Source organism: Pteropus vampyrus, unplaced genomic scaffold (assembly GCF_000151845.1).
Source record: "Pteropus vampyrus isolate Shadow unplaced genomic scaffold, Pvam_2.0 Scaffold53, whole genome shotgun sequence".
NCBI classification, from domain to species: domain Eukaryota; kingdom Metazoa; phylum Chordata; class Mammalia; order Chiroptera; family Pteropodidae; genus Pteropus; species Pteropus vampyrus.
In genome coordinates this window covers 8,988,876-9,011,239 of record NW_011888834.1, presented here as the reverse complement: position 1 = coordinate 9,011,239, position 22,364 = coordinate 8,988,876, and the positions used below count along the sequence as shown (strand labels likewise).

At 35.9% G+C, this 22,364-nt stretch overlaps 1 protein-coding gene across 1 annotated transcript in view; it reads right to left on the bottom strand.

Moving 5' to 3' along the window:
* The window catches only part of GLRB (glycine receptor beta), a 52,409-nt gene extending 33,122 nt beyond the window's left edge, over nt 1-19,287 (bottom strand). The window contains exons 1-4 of the mRNA XM_023530773.1: nt 18,923-19,287; nt 18,541-18,608; nt 17,472-17,622; nt 286-392 (exon numbers count right to left, since the gene is read on the bottom strand). Of these exons, the coding sequence (XP_023386541.1) occupies nt 286-392; nt 17,472-17,593 (229 nt within the window). The 5' untranslated portion in view covers nt 17,594-17,622; nt 18,541-18,608; nt 18,923-19,287. The remainder of the gene's footprint in view (nt 1-285; nt 393-17,471; nt 17,623-18,540; nt 18,609-18,922) is intronic.
* Between the last annotated feature and the right edge of the window lie 3,077 nt (nt 19,288-22,364).

The following is a 22,364-nucleotide window of genomic DNA, read 5'->3' as shown; positions in this document are numbered from 1 at the left end:
GAATACTAAGTGCTCACAAAACCCATTACAGAAGTTAGCTATTAATTCACAACATACCCTTAAAGAAAAAAAAGCTGGGAACCATATAAAACTATTCGAATTAATATTTTGCTCATGTTTGAGCATTTTTGGCATTAAATTGCTCTGAATCTAAGTATATTACAGAACAGTTACATGTCAATGTAAAATCTGACTACTTTAAATATTAAAAATAAATGATTTCAGAAAACAAAATTAATTTTAAACTGCAAAGAATGAAGATATTTGGGGGAAAAAAAAACAAACCTTTGAAATTTGGTCTTATCCTGGGATCATAACTGACCAATAGCCTATTCAAGATATTGCTAGTGGAGTTGGCAGGCACTCGGGCAAGGTCCTCTGCTGATTGCTGGCTATAAGAGAAAAGAACAAAATAGAACCTTGATAAGTATTTAGAAATAGCAAGCAACAAGAATGGGTAATTTTTACTGGAGAAAAGACTGCTTTTTGAGACACATCTACAATTATAGCACGACATTTCTAAATAGAAGTAAATGAAAAGTAGTATGCATTGTCAACGTCCAATTGTCAAAGTCCAAAATATATTTGTCATAAAAAATAAAAAACAAAAAATATTTTAGCAGTTCATTTTACCAAATGCATGAAACACTGTCCTAAATACTCCAAGTTACTTTTTTAAAAATAAAATTAAGCAGACATCTTACTTGTCCTGAAGTAAGCTGCAATCAAAATCTAGACAAGCACAAAAGGAGTGCAGACAATGAGAAAACAGCTAAAAAAAAAATAGTTTTGAATAATGTATATTAACCTTCTGACTAAGCAAATGAATATATGAATATTATAAGATGATATGGCTAGAGAGATAGTCTAAGACTTCAAAAACAGTCATGCTGACATTTATAAAATGATGTTGCCCAAGAAATACACAATGAATGTTACTGAATTAAACATGTTTGGGGATGGGGGGAGGTAAAAATGAACATACTACTAAGGAACTCTCATTTAAAATGGAGCCCTGTAGGGGGAGCTCTCATGAAAGTACTACTCATCGCAGCCAGAAAACAAGCAGGAAAAAGGAAGATAATTATTTCAACAAGTGAGAACTTTTGTCACATAAGAATTTTATCTCCTGCTTTTAAAAAAAGGAAGAAGGATCCCTCCCTGCCCCAGCAACAGCACTACCCATCCCTTGCAGCTGATGAAAATCCACCACACCCTCGAAATCATTTCCTTCTCCAATGAACAACCCTCCCCAATTTCCTCCTGAAACCTCAGAAAAGCTATCCTTTCCTTTGACTCTTCCACCTTGCCTATGGTTTACCATCTCTTGCTTGTCCCAAATTGCAATTCTCTGCTTATTCCCGAATAAACTCATCCGCAATAAAATAACTGGCTATTTTTATTCTTGAGGTTGACAATGGAAATTGGTAAAAGATGTTTTTCTATTATCAGGTCAGTTAAGAAAAATACTCTACAGAGCTATAAAATACAATTCTTTCATATGTATATATGAAAGGCTGTAAACTATCACAAAGGGGAAAAACTGCCCTATTTTTCTATTTCAATTAACTTTGAACAATGGATCTTGATTAAATTGGTAGTTGCTTGAGAACACTTAAAAAATAACCACACTTGGAAGCCAAATGGAAAATGTATAGTTGCTTATTGTTTGTTTGGGTTTGTTTTACCACCCATGAAGTCTTATCATATAATCATTTTGCAATACAAAAAATAATAATAATCCATGAAAATCACAAGGAAAAGTAAAATTATACTTGGAGCATATAGCACATTCTATCCTGTATTTATATGATAAAAGTGTCAATTTCATAAATGATATTAATTTATATGAAGTAAATTTAGATGTATTGGGCATAGCTTTGTTTTGAAATTCTAGCTCTTACCTATCCAGCAATTCTGTTCTGAGTTAACTATCATACAATCTCCTGATAAGGTACAACCACTATAGATGAGATATAACTGATATTAAGAAATTTAGGAAAAATTTAAAAATACTATGAATTGATATAGCCTTATCAGAGTACAAAATATTAAAGAAAAAAAATGAAAATCAATCAGTTAAATCTCCCAAAGTTGCAGGAGATGACATAGATTTTTAAAATTGCTTCTCATGGGCTTATTAGCTCCAATATCACAGCTGCAGGGAGTTGGGGACTGGTAATAAGATTTTCCATTTCATTGTAGGTGAAATTGTAATCTCCTTAGAGCCAATTGTCATCCCTATCAATGACAGAAAACTCTAAAGAGAATGAGGGTATGTGGGAAGGTTGGATATTAGAATGAAAATTAGAATGAAAAATCATCTACAAGGTTTCTCATTCAAGGGATGAAAATAGAATTGATTAACTACAAAATACACATGTATTGATTTTATTAAGGACCGTTATTATTGTGCCTTCTGATATAAAATCCTTCACAAATACATTCCTTCTAAGCAGTGAAATGACCAGATAACATAAAGACAACATGTTTTTGTAGCAGAGAACTTTCCAGCCTGATATTTTCCTTATAGCTGTGAAGGGTGACAGAATATGCCACCCTATAATATGCTTCTTTGGTATAAGAATTATTTTGAGCTAAAAGGCAGCTGAAAAACAGCTAATGCAGGGAGAGGCTTTCTCTGAACTCTCATTTTTTGTTTAAAAACAGAGCTTCCAAAAGAAACTCAGTTGTCATAGGTTCCCTCCCCATGAGTTTCATCAGCTCAGAAAGTCTGACTTTAATCACACGAGAGGAGACTACAAGTGGACACCACACCCAGACAGACTTTGTCATAAACTATCATATTTCTCATCGGTTTTTCTAAGGGCCCATTCATCTTTCCTAAAATCATTTATTCCAAATTAAGTGGCCTATGTCCCTCCTCCCCTCCTCCTATTAGATGATATAGAAAACTCCTAAATTTCTCTACTTTTTTGTGTATTCACTTTTTTTTTTTTTGCTGTGGTGCCCCGCGCACATATTAAAACTCAGTGAATTTGCATGCCTTCTCTCCTGTTAATCTGCCTGTTTGCAGTTTAATAGACCCAGCTATAAACTATAAGCCGCATCAAACTCATTTTCTAGCTCTTCTAACTCACTACCAAATTTTGTCTTTCCTCCATTTACGAGCTCAGAATAAACCCCCCTTCCTGAAATATTGTAACTTCCACTCCTTATTGTACTAATTTAAAACTAACCTCTCCTTAAGATTGGCTTTCTAAAATCTTGCCTCAATAAATACACCCTGCTCTAATGAATACCTATTGGTAATGATTTTGTAGCTTCTTTTCCTATCTACTTGTATATTATCAACTAGACTGGATGCAGACAGTATGATTCTTGAGAAAATCATGGCTTCTCTATTTGGTAATTCCCGATACTGCTTGTGTAGTACTATATACACATTGGTTCAAGCATCAAGCACTTTCTATCTGCCAGCTCTTCTAAGTAGACCAGCCTCAAGCGGTGACAGTTCCATGCATCAATTCCAGATGAAGAGCATTTCTTCTTGAGGTGTCCTCTTAGTTGAAAGGACATTTTTTTCCCCTCAGAAGCTTCCCAGCATTGGACATTGCTGAACGAATCATTGGCCAGGAGGAAGAAACAATCATGATTGGCTCAGATAATAATCTAGTATGAAATAGATATTGGAGAACCAACCATCCTGTACTTGACATTCTTTCATTTCATGATTACAGAAGAGATATTAGCCATACAGAGAGCTATTTTTCCGTCATGTGAAAGAAAAGCCAGACTGGTAGAAGAGTGGGTAGTAGGTGAGTAAATGGAGCAATAGAGCACACGGTATATGTGGAAATGAAGACACAGCAAGGTTACGAGGTGTATCTAAAGTGGTAGAAGGAAACCTGGTAATCCCTATTCCTACTTAATGTTTCACAATAAGCCTGCCATAATGGAAGTGAAATATTATCTACTGTCTTATTACCATCCACCCATATATTGTTTTACATTGCTTTAGGACAATAATGTATATCGCACCTTAAGTTCTGCTAGGCTTACTAATTTTTAAAAATCGTTAGTCCTAGAAAATCCAAATTTGGCCTTTTTAGAATTTATCAGTGTAACAGTTCCCTCTAGCTATCTCCAAATGCTTATATTTTTCTTCACCGCCCCCCCCATCTTAGTTGTTAACAACAACAAAAAAAGTTGGTTGACAAATCTCTTGAAATTAAAAAAAATATATATGCTATAGCTCCCTATCTTTTATTCTTATTCTTATTTTCATGTTTCTGATGCAGGTAACTTAATATAAACAGTTCACCCTTCTCTGTATTAGGATTTCAGAGACATTTTAAAATTTAAGTAAAATTTCATGTAATTTATACTCACCTGCATGAATTTAGGGATTTTTCCTACCTTAAAAAATAGGGAAATCATATTTTTCACTTAGTCAATATTAAAATTACATTAAAATCGTCTCTATACATTGAAAAACATCTTAAGAGCGAGATGCCTATGCCTCTTTCTTTCAAAAAGCTAAAACAATTTGCAGGTAGCACATTTTCCTATATCCGCATTTTACTATATATAACCTTATAATTTGGAAAGAAACTAGTAGTATTTATGCAAAATAAGGAGTATTTATGCAAAATAAGCAGGAACAAGAAGAGTTAAAAGATTTTAACTAGGTCACACACTTAATGCTAGTTTCGTTCTGAGAGTCTTCATATTCTGAATCTCAGTCCAGTGTTTTATCCATCCGACTATGCCATTTTATTTCAAGAAATCTATCAACAATTACGATATTATTACAAAACAGGATTTATTTCATGGAAATATGATATTAATTTAAGAAAATAACTTACTCTACTCAGGCAATGTGATCAAATAACTAGAGAAAATAATGTTTTATATCAAAAGCCTTTTTACAACCAATCCTCTTTTGTTCACTTGCCTAAACTTGAACTGATGTCATTACTGATATGTAAAGTTATGCAAGGAATGTATCGGGCTGTATAGCTGTATGATGTCATGTTTTCCAGCACTAAAGGAAAATCCAGAAATTTCTCTCCAAAAGGGGAAGCTTAGTTTTCCATTAACTGTAGAATGTTCATATTTTACATGACCCTTTAATGACCACATTGCTAAGTTCCATTTCAAAACTGGGGTGCATGAGTATATTGTCTTAATCTCCTCCCTCAAAACAGGAATTTGAGTCCGAAGGGATTGTTTTGTTTTCCATAGTTATAAATGCTACAACAATGATTAAAGGTCTTCTCAGACCTGAATGTGATAAGGCATGTGTCAGCATTAGTAATCTGGGTGTGAGAGCTGCAAAGCTTTCAGCTGGACATGAACTGAAGCGAGCAGAAAACAGCAAGAAAAGAGTAAAGTATGTAAAATGTGTGGGTTGTATTATTTCCCCTCTTTACTCTAGGGCAGTGATTCTTTGCCTCTTTTTTAGGTTACGGACTCTGCTGAGAATCTGATTAAAACTATGTTCTTCCCTGAAAAATATACAAAGTTTGTAATGCTGAGCTTCATGTAAACAAATGCTGGTCTTCTCATCTAAAGTGAGTGGAAAAAGAAGACTGAAAAAAAATCAGGTATCTAGTAGTGAAAGCAAGCTCAGAAAAAAAAAATGATGAGCCTATGGCAAAGAGACACAAAAGCCAACTGAATGAGCTCCCAATGGCCAAATATGAATGATTTGAGCAATAAAATATAGTATTGGGTTATATTCTGAACTATAAAATAAAATCTATGAGTCCATATATATATATATACGGCTCTTAAAAACACATAACCCCAGTCTAATCATGAGAAAAACATCAGATAAATCCCAATAGAGTGACATTTTGCAAAATACCTGTGTAGTACACCTCAAAACTATCATGATCATAAAAAAAAAAAAAAAAAAAACAAGGAAAGTCTGAGAAACTGTCAAAGCCAAGAGGAGCCCAAGAAGGCATAATGACTGGATGTAACGTAATATCCAGAACGGGATTCTGGAAGAGCAAAAGGACATTAGGTAAAAACTAAAGAAATCTGAATAAAGTATGGACTTTAGTTAATAACAGTGTTTTAATAACAGTGTATCCAGTACTCATTCTTTAATTGTAAAAACCACACCATGCTAAAGTAAGATGTTAGTAATAGGAGAAACTAAATGCAAGGTATTTGTGAACTCTGTAGTATTTGAGCAATTTTTCTATAAATCTAAAATTGTTCTAAAATAAAAAGTGTATTTAAGAAAAAAAAGGAGCAGAGGGCCAAAGACCTTAACAGATCTCTCACCAAAGAAGATATAGAGATGGCAAATAAGCATATGAAAAGACGCTCTAAGTTATAGATCATCAGTGCAAATTAAAACAACGAAATATCACTAAACACCTAGTAGAATGACGAAAATCTAGAACACCGACAACACCAAATACAAATGAGGATGTGGAGCAACAGGAACTCTCATTTATTGTTAGTGAGAATGCAAAATGGTACAACTGCTTTGAAAGACCTTTGGTCTTTTTTTAAAATAAAAACTAAACATACTCTTCCTATTTGATCCAGCAATCTTGGTAATACCCCAAAAGAGATGAAAACAATGTTCACACAAAAAAACCCTGCAAACAGCTTTATTCATAATTGCCAAAACCTGGAAGTAACCAAGATGTCCTTCAGTAGATGAATGGATAAACTCTGGTACATTCAGACAATGGAATATTATTCAGTGTGAAAAAGGAATGAGCTATCAAGCCATGAAAAGACATGGCTAAATGTTTGATCCCAAGTATATGACAATCTGGAAAAAGCTAAGCTATAGAGACAGTAAAAACATCAGTAGTTGCCAGGGGTTGACGGAAAAGGGGAAATAGGCAGAGCACAGATTTTTAGGGCAGTGAAAATACAATTCTAGATAATCAGATAGATAAATATGCATACAAAAATATACACTTTTATGTATTCGGGTAACAAACTAAGTCAGTAGTTATTTATGAATCCAGATAATTGAGAGGTTATTATATAATATTTTTGTTTTGTATTTTCTTAACTATATTATAATTTACTATTACCTCTCTTGACAGCTTCTGTATTTATTTCCCATTCTGTTTTCACAGATTAAACTGTGAACAGAAGGTTTGTGAATACAGGCAATAAGTGATACCTTTTACATTAGTTGAATTTAATTAGTTTATATTTATTTGAAAAAAATGTGTTTATGGGTACATGTCTATGTGTGTGGCAAAGTCTGTCATGTTATTATAGGCCAAGAATCATAATTAAGAACAGTATTCTACAAAATTCATTTTATTTATTCCCCCTTGTTGGGCTTAAGGGACTTTTGGATCCTGTAGAAACATTTTCAAATCTTGTTTAACTTCAATTATTCAATTACATCATCCGTGGCTCAAAGAAAAATGTTTTTCACAAAGTAGAAACATCTATTTGGAGAGATGCTGGATTTCAGATACTAGCGATTTTTGAATCTCATCAAAGCCTATGGTCTTTTTTAACTTCGTATCACATGTGAGATCACTAGTCCTATGAATACTATAAGTATCCTCTATTTATATGGTATGTTTCTCAAACAGTGCAAAGCACTATACATTCTTACTACTTCTCATTAGTTTGTTAATTTGATACAAACCTCATGACACAGGGAATTTAACTGAAGTCTCAACCCAAACAAAAAGTTTATCATGCAGTTACTTTCCATACTATGCAAAAATAGTATTACATCCTGGCCTAGCCAATAAAAATCTACAGTAACGCTCCTAAATCTGATACTAACTACAGCTGGAACAGTACTTATCTTTCCTCAATATTCCGTGCATGGCTGGCATAAATATAAAATGTTTCTCCTCTGGCTTAATAGAAATGGCAATAAGATAAACCCATACTCACACACATAATAAAGCTGAGTTAAGTGTGGGTATAATTGAAGAAACACTTATCTGAGAATCAAGAGACTGGTGTTCTAGTCCCAGACAGGCTAAAAGATTCTCGTATGATATGGGGCAGTCTCCTCACCTTTTAATCAAAGGTTTAAATGGGGTGATTTCTAAAATCCCATTCAGGCGATAACCCAGCTCTACCTGTAGTAGATACTATGGTGCTGCATTTCCCAGTTGGCCCCTTGAGAACTGAGGCTGCTGCCAGGAATGTTAGCTGCATAGGGTTCTGAGCTGAGTCCCTTCTGGAACAGTCTTCAGTTGAGGGAAGGCGTCTTGCCCCGGAGGCAACTCACATCCAAAGACTTTGATATGGGGATACAAAGGGATCTAAGTCTCCTTTTACTATTGGAAACAACTCTGAAAGGCCATCCCAGCTTCAGGCTCCCAGTGGCATCAACTGATGCGTAAGGTGCAGCTGCATTTTTCCTGTGTTTGAACTTGCTTTCCTCACCCACAAGAGGTGTTGTTCCAAAAGCGATTGCTCTCTGCATGTAAACTGTCGTCTCAGTCTTTTTCAGGCTGTAAGATCAACTAAATAATAAGATTCCTTAAAGAACAAAAGCTTAACCATCATGCAACTATCAATATGCTACATTTCTCTTTTGTTTTAGTCATTCTTGAATTCATTTAACCAAGTTCTTGAGCATTTATTATATGCCATGCATGGTGCCATACGCTGGTTATGCATTTAAGAATCAAACATTATTTTTGATTATTCTCATAGTAAAGTGGTATTTAAAACTGTGGGTTCAGATGAATTTATCTATTGATTCTCAGCTTTGGCCATGCATTGAATTCATGTAAGAAACTCTGCAAACTACTGATGCCTAGCCCCACCCCCACCTCCAGATTTAATTAGCTTGGGTGAGGTCCAGCATCAGGATTTGAAAAGCTCTTCAGATGATTCTAGCGGTCAGATGAGTCACTTATAAGAAAAGAGAGTTTACAGTGAGTGAGGACATAGAATTGAAACATGAGGCACTCCAAGATTTTATGAGCAGATGGAGGAAACTAAGCCAACAATTAAGGCAAAGAATAAACTGCTCAAGAGGGAGGAGGAAATCCAGAAGTGTGTGGTGTCAACAGAACTCAAGGAAAAATAATATTTTATGGAAGAGTTGATTAACAAGACCAAAGGTCAGGGAGAGAGGTTCAGATAAGGACTGAAAACTCTCTATGGGATATAGCAAAAGGATGAGGGGGTTCTTCAGATGAGAAAGAGACAGAAGCCAGACTGGAGTAGATCAAATAGTGAGTAGGAGGAAAGGAATTGGAATGAGGGAGTCCATCTATTGAAAAGTTTGACTAGGAGTGACTAGGAAATGAAATAGGAAGCTCTGGACCTTCGTTTCCCCCATGGACAAACTGACTCAACAGCAATGCACAGATCAATTCCCTTTGTCAGAAGTCCAGAAACTACTTGAGAGGCTTCTATACCCAACTAGCTGCAATGAAACCAATAAGGAAAGTAGAGACACCCTCTCTCCATAATCCCCACTACCAGACAGCACAGCAGGCTTCCACCTAGAGGGAACCCTCAGCTCCCAGCTTCTCCCTGAGGAGGGAAAGAGAATTGACCTCACATCTAACTCTCCAGCTTTTCTAGATGCTACCCTAAGGACCAGCTTCTATCTCACTTGTTTTGGAGCAATGGCAGGGACCAGTATATGCCAGTCCCCTGGGGACAACAGAGAACCAAGCAGTAGTTGGGACAAGTGAAGCTCACCATAGCTCCAAGCTTGCCCCTTCAATGCACGGCATTTGGGCCATAAACCCCGGTTCCGCCCTGTATCTGCACACCTATGGTCATTGTATTCACAATAGCCACATGTGGAAACAACCTAAATGTCCATTGACAGGTGAATAGATTTTTAAAAAAAAATATATGGTATATACATACAATGAAATAGTATTCACCCTTAAAAAAGGAAATCTTGCTATATGCAACAACATGGATGAACCTTGAGGGCATTATGCTAAGTATAATAAGTCAGTCACAGTTGCACAAATACTGCATGATCCTACTTATATGAGGCATCTACAATAGTCAAACTCATAGAAGCAAAGAACACGATGGTGATTGGCTAGAGTGAGGGGGAAATGGGGAGTTGTTAATCAACAGGTAAATTTTCAGTTATAGAAGATGAGTAAGTTCTAGAGATCAGCTATACAACATTGTGTCTACGAGTAACAGTACTGTATTGCACACTAAAAAAATCTGTTAAAAGGGTAGATCTCATGTTAAGTGTCCGCACAGCAATAATTTTAAAACAACTTCTAGTGACAACCCCCTAAAATGAAAAACAGTTGAATTAGTTTGCTTTTTATTTTTTTGGCTGAATCAAATGGCTGATTCCTCGAACTATTTGCATAGCTATTGTTTGGAAACAAAATTTAATTTCTTGGCTTTCTTCTAAGGAGAATCTGGTACATGGAGAGATAAAAAGTAAATGCCAGTGGGACGAAATGTCATTGGATACAGCTCCTAAATACTTCAATTTTGAAAATTAATAAATCTACTTTCTCCACTCTCTCCCCAAGAAAAATAAAAGTCTGAGTATATGGCCTCTAGAAAAAGAGAAAGAGTGACTCGAGATAGATGTGAGTTTCAGAGACACGTTGCATTTTCCTTTGCATTAGTCTGTAATGCAAAACTCAAGTTGATTGGGAAAATCTGAAAAAGTTAATCCCAATTTCAGATCCCCTCCCCACCCCCAATAGGAGTCAGTGAGTTCTAAATGATGGGTGAAAAAATAATCCTTAGATGGGAGGACTCTTTCGCTATAAGGAGGGAAGGGAATAGGAGAGGCAATATGGGCAGGATCGTATTCCTGGTAGCGGAAAACTGAGTCAGAAGGATTTAATGTCCTCTTTGAGAGCTTTGAGCCAACAATCCAGAACAATTTTCTTTATCTGCCATAATGTAAGAATACTTACATGAGCATCTAGAAGATAAAAAAAAGAAATATACTGCACTATATTTTAAAACAGTTCAGAACCTTAAAGGTAATCAATAATACATTAATGTGACTGATTTAGAAATTTATTTTTAAAGGTATTATGATACCATATCCAGTATTGTTACAAATGATTAATGACATGAGTAATGTCATCAGTCACCCATATTTTGTTAACATTTTTTTGAGGGGGGGAATGTTCCTCGAATGTAAATTTTTAAGAGTTGAAACTACTTCTCCCTCACAAAACTCATACTTAGATAGAAGTATGCATTGTGAATATACTACACTTGTAGTATTCCACAAATACTTAGTAAGTCATTCAACAAATATTTAGTGAGTCATTCAACTAATATTTAGTGTGTGCCTACCACAGCCAGGCATTTCCTAGGCCCTGGGAAAATACTAGCAAACAAAACATACAATAACACCTGCTCCATGAAACTCAACCCCTGATTCATGAGTGTTGGCTACAAAATAGGCATCAAAAAGTACCCATTTCCCATTCCTTAAAGAATACTATTCAGTGCTATGATTTGTTTTGATATGGTTCCCAATAACCATTATCCCAGGTCTAGTCACATTTATGAAAAGGTAATGGTTATTCCAATGTCATGGTAAATATCTTAATTTCTAATTTAATTAGTTTGCTTGCTTTTCCTTTTTCCCCATGTGTGATTTGTTTTCTTGTTTACTTTTTTATTTAATCTTTGAATACAAATTAGAAACAAAATTGAAGCTGTACTAGAAAAAGCTGACATAAGTGGAGCCATTTTAAAATAGAGCCAGAGCAGCCATTCCGGAGAAACTGCTTACAAGTCTTGCTCCTTGAACACTTGGAATGTCTGAACTGGGCAAAACAACCTCTGGACTGGGCAAAAGCAACACTGTCTTTCAAACAGTCATCTGTAAAACTAACAGGAAAGCAGACATCCCGCCTGAAAGAACTGTTAATTATGGGGCAGCTAAAGAATAACTCAGTTTGTTAACATTAACAGAAATTCCTTTCCTCTATTCATGTAACCATTTCCCTTCCTTTTCACATAAAAAGCCTTTGTCTTCATTCTGTAATCAGAATGCAATTTTGGTTTCTGCTTAAATCTGTGCCCTCAAATTACAATTCTGTGATCTCAAATAAACGGTGGTGCCTCTCGTTTTGGCTTTTTATTTTTAGATTAACAATACTACATCAATGAAAATCCCAGCATTTTGTGTCTATATGTATGAAAATAGAGAAGCTGATTCTAAAATTCATATAGAGAGACAAAGGACCTAGAATAGCCAAGGTAATACTGAAGAAGAACAAAGCTAGAGGACGTGTAAGGATTCCACTACAGTAATAAGAAAGCATATGACTGGCAGGTGAGCAGTAAGAGACTCAGTGGTATATCTGCAGTTTAGAAAGTATGGCTTTTTCAATAAATGTGCTGTATTAAGTGACTATTTTAAGTCTTGACCTTATCCCACATCATACACTAAAAACAAATTGAAGTGGATTACAGAACTCAGTGTGAAACATAAAACAATAAAGATTCTAAAAAAAAATAATAAACTATCTTCATGACTTTGGAGTAGAGAAAGATTTCTTAAATAAAACACAAACGCATTTAAAAAGATTAATAACTCACCTTCATTAAAAGTAAATACTTTAGTTCATCAGAAGACACTTAAGAAAGTAAAAAATGCATGACAAGAGATTGGTGAAGAGATTCGTAGTACATATATCTGACAAAGAATTCTATATAGAATATGTAAGGAACGTCTACATATCAATAAGAAAAAAAAGAACAAGTTTTTTTTAAAGTGAGGAAATTTGAAAAGGCACCTACAAAAGTGGATAACTAAAAGTTCAATATGTGTATATAAAGGTGTTCAGCAGCATTAATCATCAGGAAAATTAAAATGAAAATCACAATGTGATATTTTATACCCATACCAGATAGCTAAAATTAAAATGACTACTGATAATATGAAGTTTTGATAAGGATGTAAAAGCAACTGGAACTCACGCATAGGTGATGGAAATAGAATTGGAAAACTGCCCTTGCCTTCTAAAGTTCAATATACTTATACTCTATGATTCAGAAATTTCTGAATACATGAGTATAAATATTATCTTCAGTTTAGATGAGTGTTTCCATATGTAGGGTCTCGGTCATTGATAAAATGTTGAAGATAATAAGGCCAAAATTTCACCAAGAAACATCATCCGGGTTGAAGACATTCTACTAATTATACAGTTGTTAACTCATCTAGTTTTAATATTGAGACCACATTTCCAAATAGAGTCCATAGGGATCATATTAGTTATTTTCAAGTACCTTAACCGATCCAGATATGACTTATAAGAGGTGAAGATCTTCAGGCTTTTATTCACTCTTTAAACAAATTTTCATATTGTGTGTGTGTGTATAAGTATACATGTGTATTTATGTGTATATGCGTATTTCTGTATATATATATATCTGTATATGTGTATATATGTATATCTGTATATGTGTATATATGTATTTCTGTACATATATATATATACATATCTGTATATGTGTATATATGTAGAGAAAGAGCGCATGTGCATGTGCCAAGCCCTATGTTGATCTCTAGTGATTAAATCAATAAGATACTGCTCTCAAGGAGCTTACAATCTAATGAGGAAAGCAGACAATTAAGAACTGATGATTGCCATATAGTATTATAAACACAATAGGCAGTTAGGGTACTATAAAGGCACAGAGTGTTTTATCTAAATCAGATTATCAGGAGTAGGAAAAGTTTGCCAAAGGAGATATTAGAGTTTGAGGTCATTCAGGGACAGTTAAATTAAAATGTTGTATGTGTGGCTGTGATGCTCTTCTGAAAGGTCTGGGCCAGACATGGAGATTTTGGAGTCAACAGTGAAGAAATGGTATTTATAGCCATAGATTTGAACAAGACCACTGAGGCAGGAGTTAAAGACAGAAGGAGAACACTGGCATTTTAGGTAAAGGGAAGAACACTTTCAGAGGTGTGAAAGAGCAAGTGTATATGAGACTTGACTCATGTGAATGTGAGTTGGGCTGGAGCAGGGGCTGGGATGGAAAGATAATGCTGGAGGTGTCAGAGGCCAGTTCAACAAAAGCGTTGGGTTCAGCCAAGAAATCAGGACCTTATTCAGAAATCTATGGAATCTCATAAGGGACTCTAAGCATTATAATGACTTGACTATACTGAAGATTTAGAAAGTTCACTCTCAGTTCAGTGCAGAATATGAATTGATGGAGGACCAGAAGCAGGGAGACAGAGAGTTCATGAATAAGGGGCAGGGAAGAGTGATACAGAAGTATCCACAGTGGAATGAAAATGAAGAACATGTTCCAGAGATGGTAAAGACTCTGGAGTGAGAAGTCTTGGTGACTGCTGAATTTGAGACAGTAAGGTAGAAAGAGGAAGTCTAAGATGATCTCCAGGATTTCTGTTTGGATGGGAAAGGTGGTGATGCTACAATTTGCTGTGAAATGAAACACTGTATTGGGAGTGGTGGGGAGGATTTTTGAACTCAGATTTTCCCATTTTAAATTGACTTTGAGGTCAAGATGGGATGGCCAGGTAGAAATGCTGGATGTATACTATGGCTGGACATAGAGACTTAGGAGTTAACAGTGACTACGTGGTAGTTACAGCCACTGATTTGGACAAAAATCACTCGGACAGAAGGTATAGAAAATCAGAGGAAAGACCAATAGATTAGGGTCAATGTCAATTCAATCTGTAAATTAGAAAGCTGTGCTCAAGTACTTAATCTAATATTTTTTTTCTAATTTAAAGTTTATTTCTTATTTATTAATATATATTAAAATTTTTAATAAAAATTAGAAAGCAAATGTATCAGGTAGTTTATCAGTGTTATACTGCTATTTCATTTACACATCAAAGAACAAAGAATAATAGTATATATTTATGATTTTATAGCATCTCAAAACAATTTTTTTTAAATATAATAAAGACCAGGAAAAGTTTATGATGTGATTCAAGTCAACATCAAAATTATACCCTAGAATATTAAGGACCCCAAGTCCTCTATTTCTTCTATATTTTAAAACATTTTTTTTCCTTTATGTACAGTCTTTGGGGGAAAATATTGTTATACCAGAAAAATGGGACATTTTCACTCATGTCTGCTACACTTATACAACACATGAATGCATATGTCTACATAACACCATTGTTTGATCAACTACTTAAAACTTTTTAAAAATAAATCAGATTGTCACTGGGCAAGGATTTCACCATATTGAGGAGTATTGTGATAGTCTGTACCTAATTTCTGAGTTTTGTAACCTTAAATTTTTCTCTTAGGATGTTTTATACTTAAACTACACAAAATGGGCAAACTGTGTCATCCTCTGAGATACAAATACTTTGCATGTTCTTTCATAGCACATAATTAGAGCTGAGATTTTAATCTAGATGTTTGAAGAAATTTAATATAATATAATCATTCCAATCCTAGCTAGAGAAAACTCTAGTCTTCTGTGATACTAAAATCAAAATTCTTAATAAAATGTTCAAACCCTCCAAAATACGAATCTAATTCTCCAAGGTACATCTACTTTTTATTAAGTCCGATTTTTGACAGTATCACCAATGGTAACTATTAGTAAAGGTTTATCTAGTCTCATAATTAAAAAAAATAAATAAAATAGAATTTTATATGATAGTAAAACATTTCAAAGATAAAATTTCAATTAATCACTCAGCATATCTAAAATACTGTGATAAGGCTTACCAGGTAGGTATATGTTGAGTTTTCCACTTGATGATTTCCATATTCATCGAAAGAGAATCTTTATTGTTTCACTCTTTATCTACGAGATTTAACTTTAAAAATCTGTCTTAAATAACTATAGACACCATAAGTACATACCATTGCTTTATATATAATGCAATTTTAATAGTGCAGTTCCGAAAAGAGATAGAACATCCTCTAAAAAAGCCTCTTGTACAACATATGGCAGTTATAAGTCTTGCTGATACTATCTTCGGAACTCTTTGATTCATAATATTTAGTGGGGGGAAGAAGACAAGAGCCCTATCAGCTTCCTCTAATAGAGAAATCTGCCTCACCAAAGATGGCTTGACACCACTCATAGAATCACCATGAGTACAAAACATATACAACAATTTGTGTCAATACGTCAACATTTATCAGATAAAAGGTTAACGTAAGGAACACCTAAAACATGAGAATGTGTCCTTTCATTTGGGAAGAGTAAAGCCTGACAGTCTCCGGTTCCCTAAAATGCTAATCTGGTGTGGCACAAAAACTCCAGCAGTGAAAAGTAGTAATAGTTGCAGATGATGGTCACTCCGGAACCTTCCCCCTTTAGGCACTTCATACCCAACTGGGCAGATGTCTATGGAGGGACACATGAATATAACTCAGAGCTGTTTCATCACATACCCAGAAATCTGGTCCAGACATCAGATTGTGTAGCACTGGAATAAACAGGACTATTAAAGCTGAAAACCAGGAGGTATTTCTTAATAGGGAGCCTCATTTAATGCTAGACTTTATGTAGATTAATACTGTCTCCAGACTTTTAGTCTCACATATCCATACATATATCCATTCCAAAATACCAAACCTAATATCCCTTCTTTATGAAATATACTTCCCAAGATGTATCTTAATATCTCTAACAGAACATCTATAAAACTATAATAATCCACATTCAAATAATGATGATGTGGAATAATATTACCTGTGATCAACATGGCATTTAAAAATTCTTAATTTAAAAATGACCTGTAACAGCAAATTTAATTTTTCTTCCAGATCACTGTATGTATTAATTACCTAAAAGTACATTATATTTTGTCAAAGTTATTTATGTATATACTGTTCAACTGCTCTATTGGATATTATTTGCTATTATTCAGTAATAATGTTTTCCTATTTTTTAAAAAGAGTACAAAACACAAAAGTCTGGGGTTTTTTGTAGAAGGAAGTAGGTGATTAGGATTTAGGTTTTGGTTTTACATGTAACTTCAAATTTAATGACCAATTGTTTGAGAACTAGCCTAAGTTCCTAATATAAAAGTCCTTTACCAAATATATATATATATAGATATATATATATTGAAATAGAAAAAGTGATCCACCAAGTGAATTTTCTTGTGCCGTGCGTCAATATAAACTAACTAGACTTTAAAATCAGAGTTTAGCTGAGTTTTTAAATGAATATTCATTTCAGGAGTATTTTTTAAATCGACTTTTGAACTTGTATTTGGTCAAAACATGGAATCTCAGTATCCAGTTAATGGTGCACATTTAGGGTAAGAAAGAATAGTAACTTTTTCCACTTTTATAAAAGATATATAAAAATGTATAAGCCCAGGGCATAAACAAAACTTTGTAAAACTTTACCTTTAACACTGGGAATTAGCGTTCAGGTTCTAAACCTCTCTTCAGCCTATCATTTTCTACCTATGAAACAAATGGGTATATATTCTGATATGAAAAGTTCTGTTGATACATGTTTCAATAAATCACCTTACTTTGATTAAAAAAATGCAATAACATTTCTCCATATAAGAATATAAGACATGCAGAACATACGATGGGCATAGATACTGCTTCTTTTTCCCCTTCCCCTTCTTTGAAGACTTCTCTTTAGAATAGGCTTCTTCAACCCACAAGGAAATTAAAATAAAAAAGGCAATCGCCAATAAAAACTTCATCTTGAAAAGTTAAATTTCAGGAGATGGATCTACAAGAAAGAACAAGAAAACAATTACATTTTTTAAGCAAATAATTAACTACATGACACTTTAAGGGGTGTGACCATTACTACTCAATTTGTACTTCGATTCTCATTGCTCAATCCTATGTGGTTATAAGTCATTACATACTTTTTGATGATTTAGCGGTAAATTGTTAGTTTAAAAGATAATGATAGCAAATAAGACCCCAATCTGGTATAAAGAAATAACTATGCAATATTTCTGATCCTATGATTATGTAGTATTATAAAATGATAATGAATTGCACAGTATATCAATCTATGTTTAGAACAGTATCTTGAAGGATATTTAACAGTGTTAAAATGGTTATCTCATGCTCATACGTTTGAATTCATTTTTGCTTCCTTTTTTACTTTCTATAGTGTTTGAATATTGCATGTATAATTTTTCATAAACAATACAAACTATTTTAAAGAGAAGACAATTCTAAGTATTAAAGAATTGATAGAGATAAAAGAAATTAATCAGTATAAAAGAGTGTCACACTCTAAATTCATTGTTTTTATTTACACACACTAAAATTGGAAGCTACCTTTTACTCTTAAAAGAGCATATATTGATTTACATTAGCTTTTTGGCTTTCCAACCTGCATGATACCAACGATTATTATTAAAAAACAAAAAAAAAAACAAAAAAACAAAAAAACATGTGATTTCTAACTCCAGAAATTCTAGGTAACATTATATAAAATACTAAGTATGGTCAGACTTTTCCAAATAATCTTCTTAGCCATATTTTAATAACATTTTCCATGCTCAAATGAGAATTATATTCTTGCCAGAATCTGATGTATTAAACACACACACAGACACACACACACACACACACACACACACACACACACACACACACACAGACACACACACTTTAAGCCCCTACTAACCCCGGAATATTTCAACCTCTTCTGTGTCCTTCAATCCAAACCACAAATTGTTTCTCCTTCGTTGTTTTCTGCAGAGGGAGAGACTTGTCATAGCCCTCGACATTAACTTAATTCCCATCTCACCCTTATAAATTTGCTTTTCCTATGTCATGTTTTTCATCTCCCTTTTTTCCAGGAATTATTTTTTCACATTTATCTTTCACACACCCTAAAGCAAGCTGGGTCCTTTATAATGAAGACAACAGAGGGTGCTTATCAGGCCAAGAGCAACGACAGAACGCTCTTCTCTGTCAATTTACAGCACTGGACGCTCCCTTCCCCCATCCTACGGTGGCATCTGCTTCCAGATACCTTTGCCCACAGCAGCAGGAACTTCTCTCACCTTCACATCCTTCCCCAAGGAAAAAGAAGGGCCATCCTGACGGTTTGTAGGGGCCTTATAGAAATTTAACACTATGCCCTCTATCTTCACCTCCAACCTTTCAAGGGGGACAGCTGCAATGACTGAAGGATCTTCATAAACAAACAACGCCAGGAGCCCTCCCCGCCAATCTCGCGCTCTCTAAGTATCCCGGGCCTCTCCATTCCTCCATCCCGAGCGTGTCCGCGGGCGCCACCGCATCGGTGACCCGGCTGCAGCTGCCCAGCACCGGGCGCCCCAGTCCCCGCGCAGGGCAGCGCTCGCCTCCTCCCCCTGCACGCCGCAGTGCTCCTCGTTACTCCGCCACCCCAGGCTCGACCCGGTCTTTCTGCAGAGGCATTTATTCCCGTCCCCAGACTACCCCCGCCACTCGCCCCCGCCCTCCCCAGCCCTCCGCAGCCCTCCCCTCCTCAGTGGAACCCCGGACACGTACCCCAGGCGCCGCCGCCCGCCGCCGCCAGGCCAGGACGAGGCGGCTCTGGGCCCAGACGGCGGTGGCTGCTGGGGGTGCGGCGGGCGCAGAGCGGGGGCAGCTGCGTCCCCGCCGCCCGCGCCACCGCCGAGCTCGGCTGACGCGCCTGCTCCGGTCGCGGAGCCTGCGCTGTGGCGCGCCGCTACCCCGCGCCCACGGCCACGGTCGGGGCTGCCGCGGGGACCGCTGGCCGTGTCTCTGGGGACCGGGAACAGTGGGACAGGGGATCGGGGGCGGGAAGAGGTGTCCCACACATAGGGGAAAGACGTCACAGCACCTTCCCCTCCAAGCATTGGAGGGGTTTCGGAGCAGAAGAAATGTAGTCCCCCTTTAGGGGACTAAAGACGACGGGGGGACGGGGGAAAGAGGGGTGGGGGTGGAAAGGACAGTGTTGGTACAGAAGAGATAAACTTTCCAGAAGCCAGAATCGTTGAGTCACCTTTGACCACTAGTGAAAAACAGTAGAACAACAAATGACCTTTTTGAACTAAAGTGTACAACCTACTGTTTCTGTGATTTCAGCACTTGCCTAGACTCTTGGCATCAGTAGCATAATCTCTGAGTTTTATTTCCAATTTCTAAAATTGGAAATAAAATTGGAAATTTCTAAAAAGCCGACCTTTCTAAGAAACCTTAAATTGGTCAAAATGACTAAGACCATGTAATCATGCAGGTAATGCTGTTTTAACATTGGTTACATAATTAACATGTGTACAGAACTTTACAGTTTCAACACCTTTCACTACATTACTCAGTTGGACCTCACAACGTTCATCTAGGGCAAGTTTTGTACCTTCATCCCATTTTGCGGATGAGGAAAATGAAGCCCCGATATATTAAGAGATCTTGGTGTTACATAGCTTCAGTGGAATTTACAGGAGACTCAGAGTCTGATTTTTACAGGAGACTTCCGAGCCTGATACGATTTTGGCTTTCTCTAGCGAAGTGTTTATTGTCCATGTTGTTTACGAAATAGTGTTTCATTTGGCTATGGATCTCTTGGATAACAGACAAAGCTTTCCTATTATCTCTTGACTGTAGGCCTAATTGATTTTTTTTTAAAATTTAAGAAAGCACTGACTCAGGTAAGCATCGCTTAGCATTGCATTATGGACCTGCAATATTAGTGTGATAGGTATCCACCAATAAATTTTCAACATATCAAATGGGGAGAAGGGAGCATTCCCAGTATACAGTAATTGCCTGCCTCTTCTCACCAGAAACAGAAGACACAGATGGATGTTTTATAGACATGATGGAATCTGGAAATACAAAACACAACATCCAAAAAAATGCTGGCAACACAGTGCACTCACTGTTGAGTATAGGTTGTTTATCCTCATGATTGCATGTCTGACTGGGACCTGCCGCTCACTGTCACTGCCCAGCATCACAAGAGTATGGTGTGACTTATCGCTTTCAAAGATCAAAATTCAAAACTTTATGTACTGTTGCTACTGAATGCGTATTGCTTTTGCACCATTCTAAAGTAAAAAAAGTTATGTCAAACCATCATAATTTGAGGTCTGTCGTTATAACCATGTTCTATAATCTTTACCAGATACTCTGTTAAGATTAGCATTTGATCATTGCTTTATTTAAAAAGCTGTCTCTTTTAGAGACTCCAAATTGAATCAGGATGTGACTTTGGATTTTAAAAGTATACAAAGGAGAACTGTATTGATTATATAAGTTTTAAATGATATAAGTTTTGGAGAATAGGTCATATAAGGAAGGATAAAATAATAAATTTCATGTAACTAAGGGAGTTTAGAAGTTGAAAAAACCTTAAACAGTTTTCATATAATCAAGGAATTTTTAAGAGTTTGAAATAATAGAATTCTCTGATTTGTATAATGAAATTGACTTATCTTTTACTTACAAAATCTTAGGAACACATTTAGAAGAACTACTATGCTGAAAATATCTAAAATTTACTTATAAATCTTCCATAGTATTATTTCAACCTATGCCACCTATAGATACTCTATTGGAGAATTAGGTTAATCATTAGAAAAGCATGTCCAGCTGTCTGGATGGATTTGAGTTTGGTTTGGTTTTAGTTTTTGCCCAAAGATTAGAAAATACATTTGATGACCTAAAATGACCTCTCCGGGGCCTGTGGCACTGTGAAGTCAGAATTTTGAATTTTATGAAGCTGTTTTATATAACTGTTATATAGCTGTTTTATATAGCTGTTTTATATTATATTGTCAAAGAAGAAGCTTCCAAATAATGTCATGAAATAATCTCCTTTCCCCAATCCTGTCAAGTGTTGATCCACATTCTCTATTTTTTATTTATCTCCACTCACTCCCTTGGTAATTTCGTCCAGTCATATGGCATTAAATACCATGTTGATGACTCCCAAATTTATTTCTCCGGAATAGACCTCTCTCCAGAACTCTAGGCTCGTATATCCAGAACTCTAGGCTCGTATATCTGAACATCTCAATTTGTACACTTAATAAACATTTCGAACCCAACATGTCCAAAAGAAATAGATGTTCTTCCCAAAATTTGCTCCATGCTCAGCCTTCTTCTCAGTTGATGGCAAATCCTTCCTTCTTGTTGCTCAGGCCAAAACTCTAGAATTTGTTTCTGATTTCTCTCTTTTTCTCTCTCTCCACATCCAATCTGTGAGAAAAACCTGGTCATTCTCAAATTATATCCAGAATCCCACCACGTCTCGCTATTTTGTCTGCAACCAACCTGGACTGAGCCACCATCATCTCTAAATTGGATTATTGCAATAGTTTCCTGGCTGCTCTCCCTGCCTGTGCCATTTCCCTTCTCATCCCCCAGTATTCTCAACACAGCAGCCATATATGTTTCAAATATGTCATGTGTCAGATTATGTCACTCTTCAGCCCAGCACTCAGCATGACTCCTTGTTTCACTCAGATTCTGAATCAATCAAAGTGCTTGCCA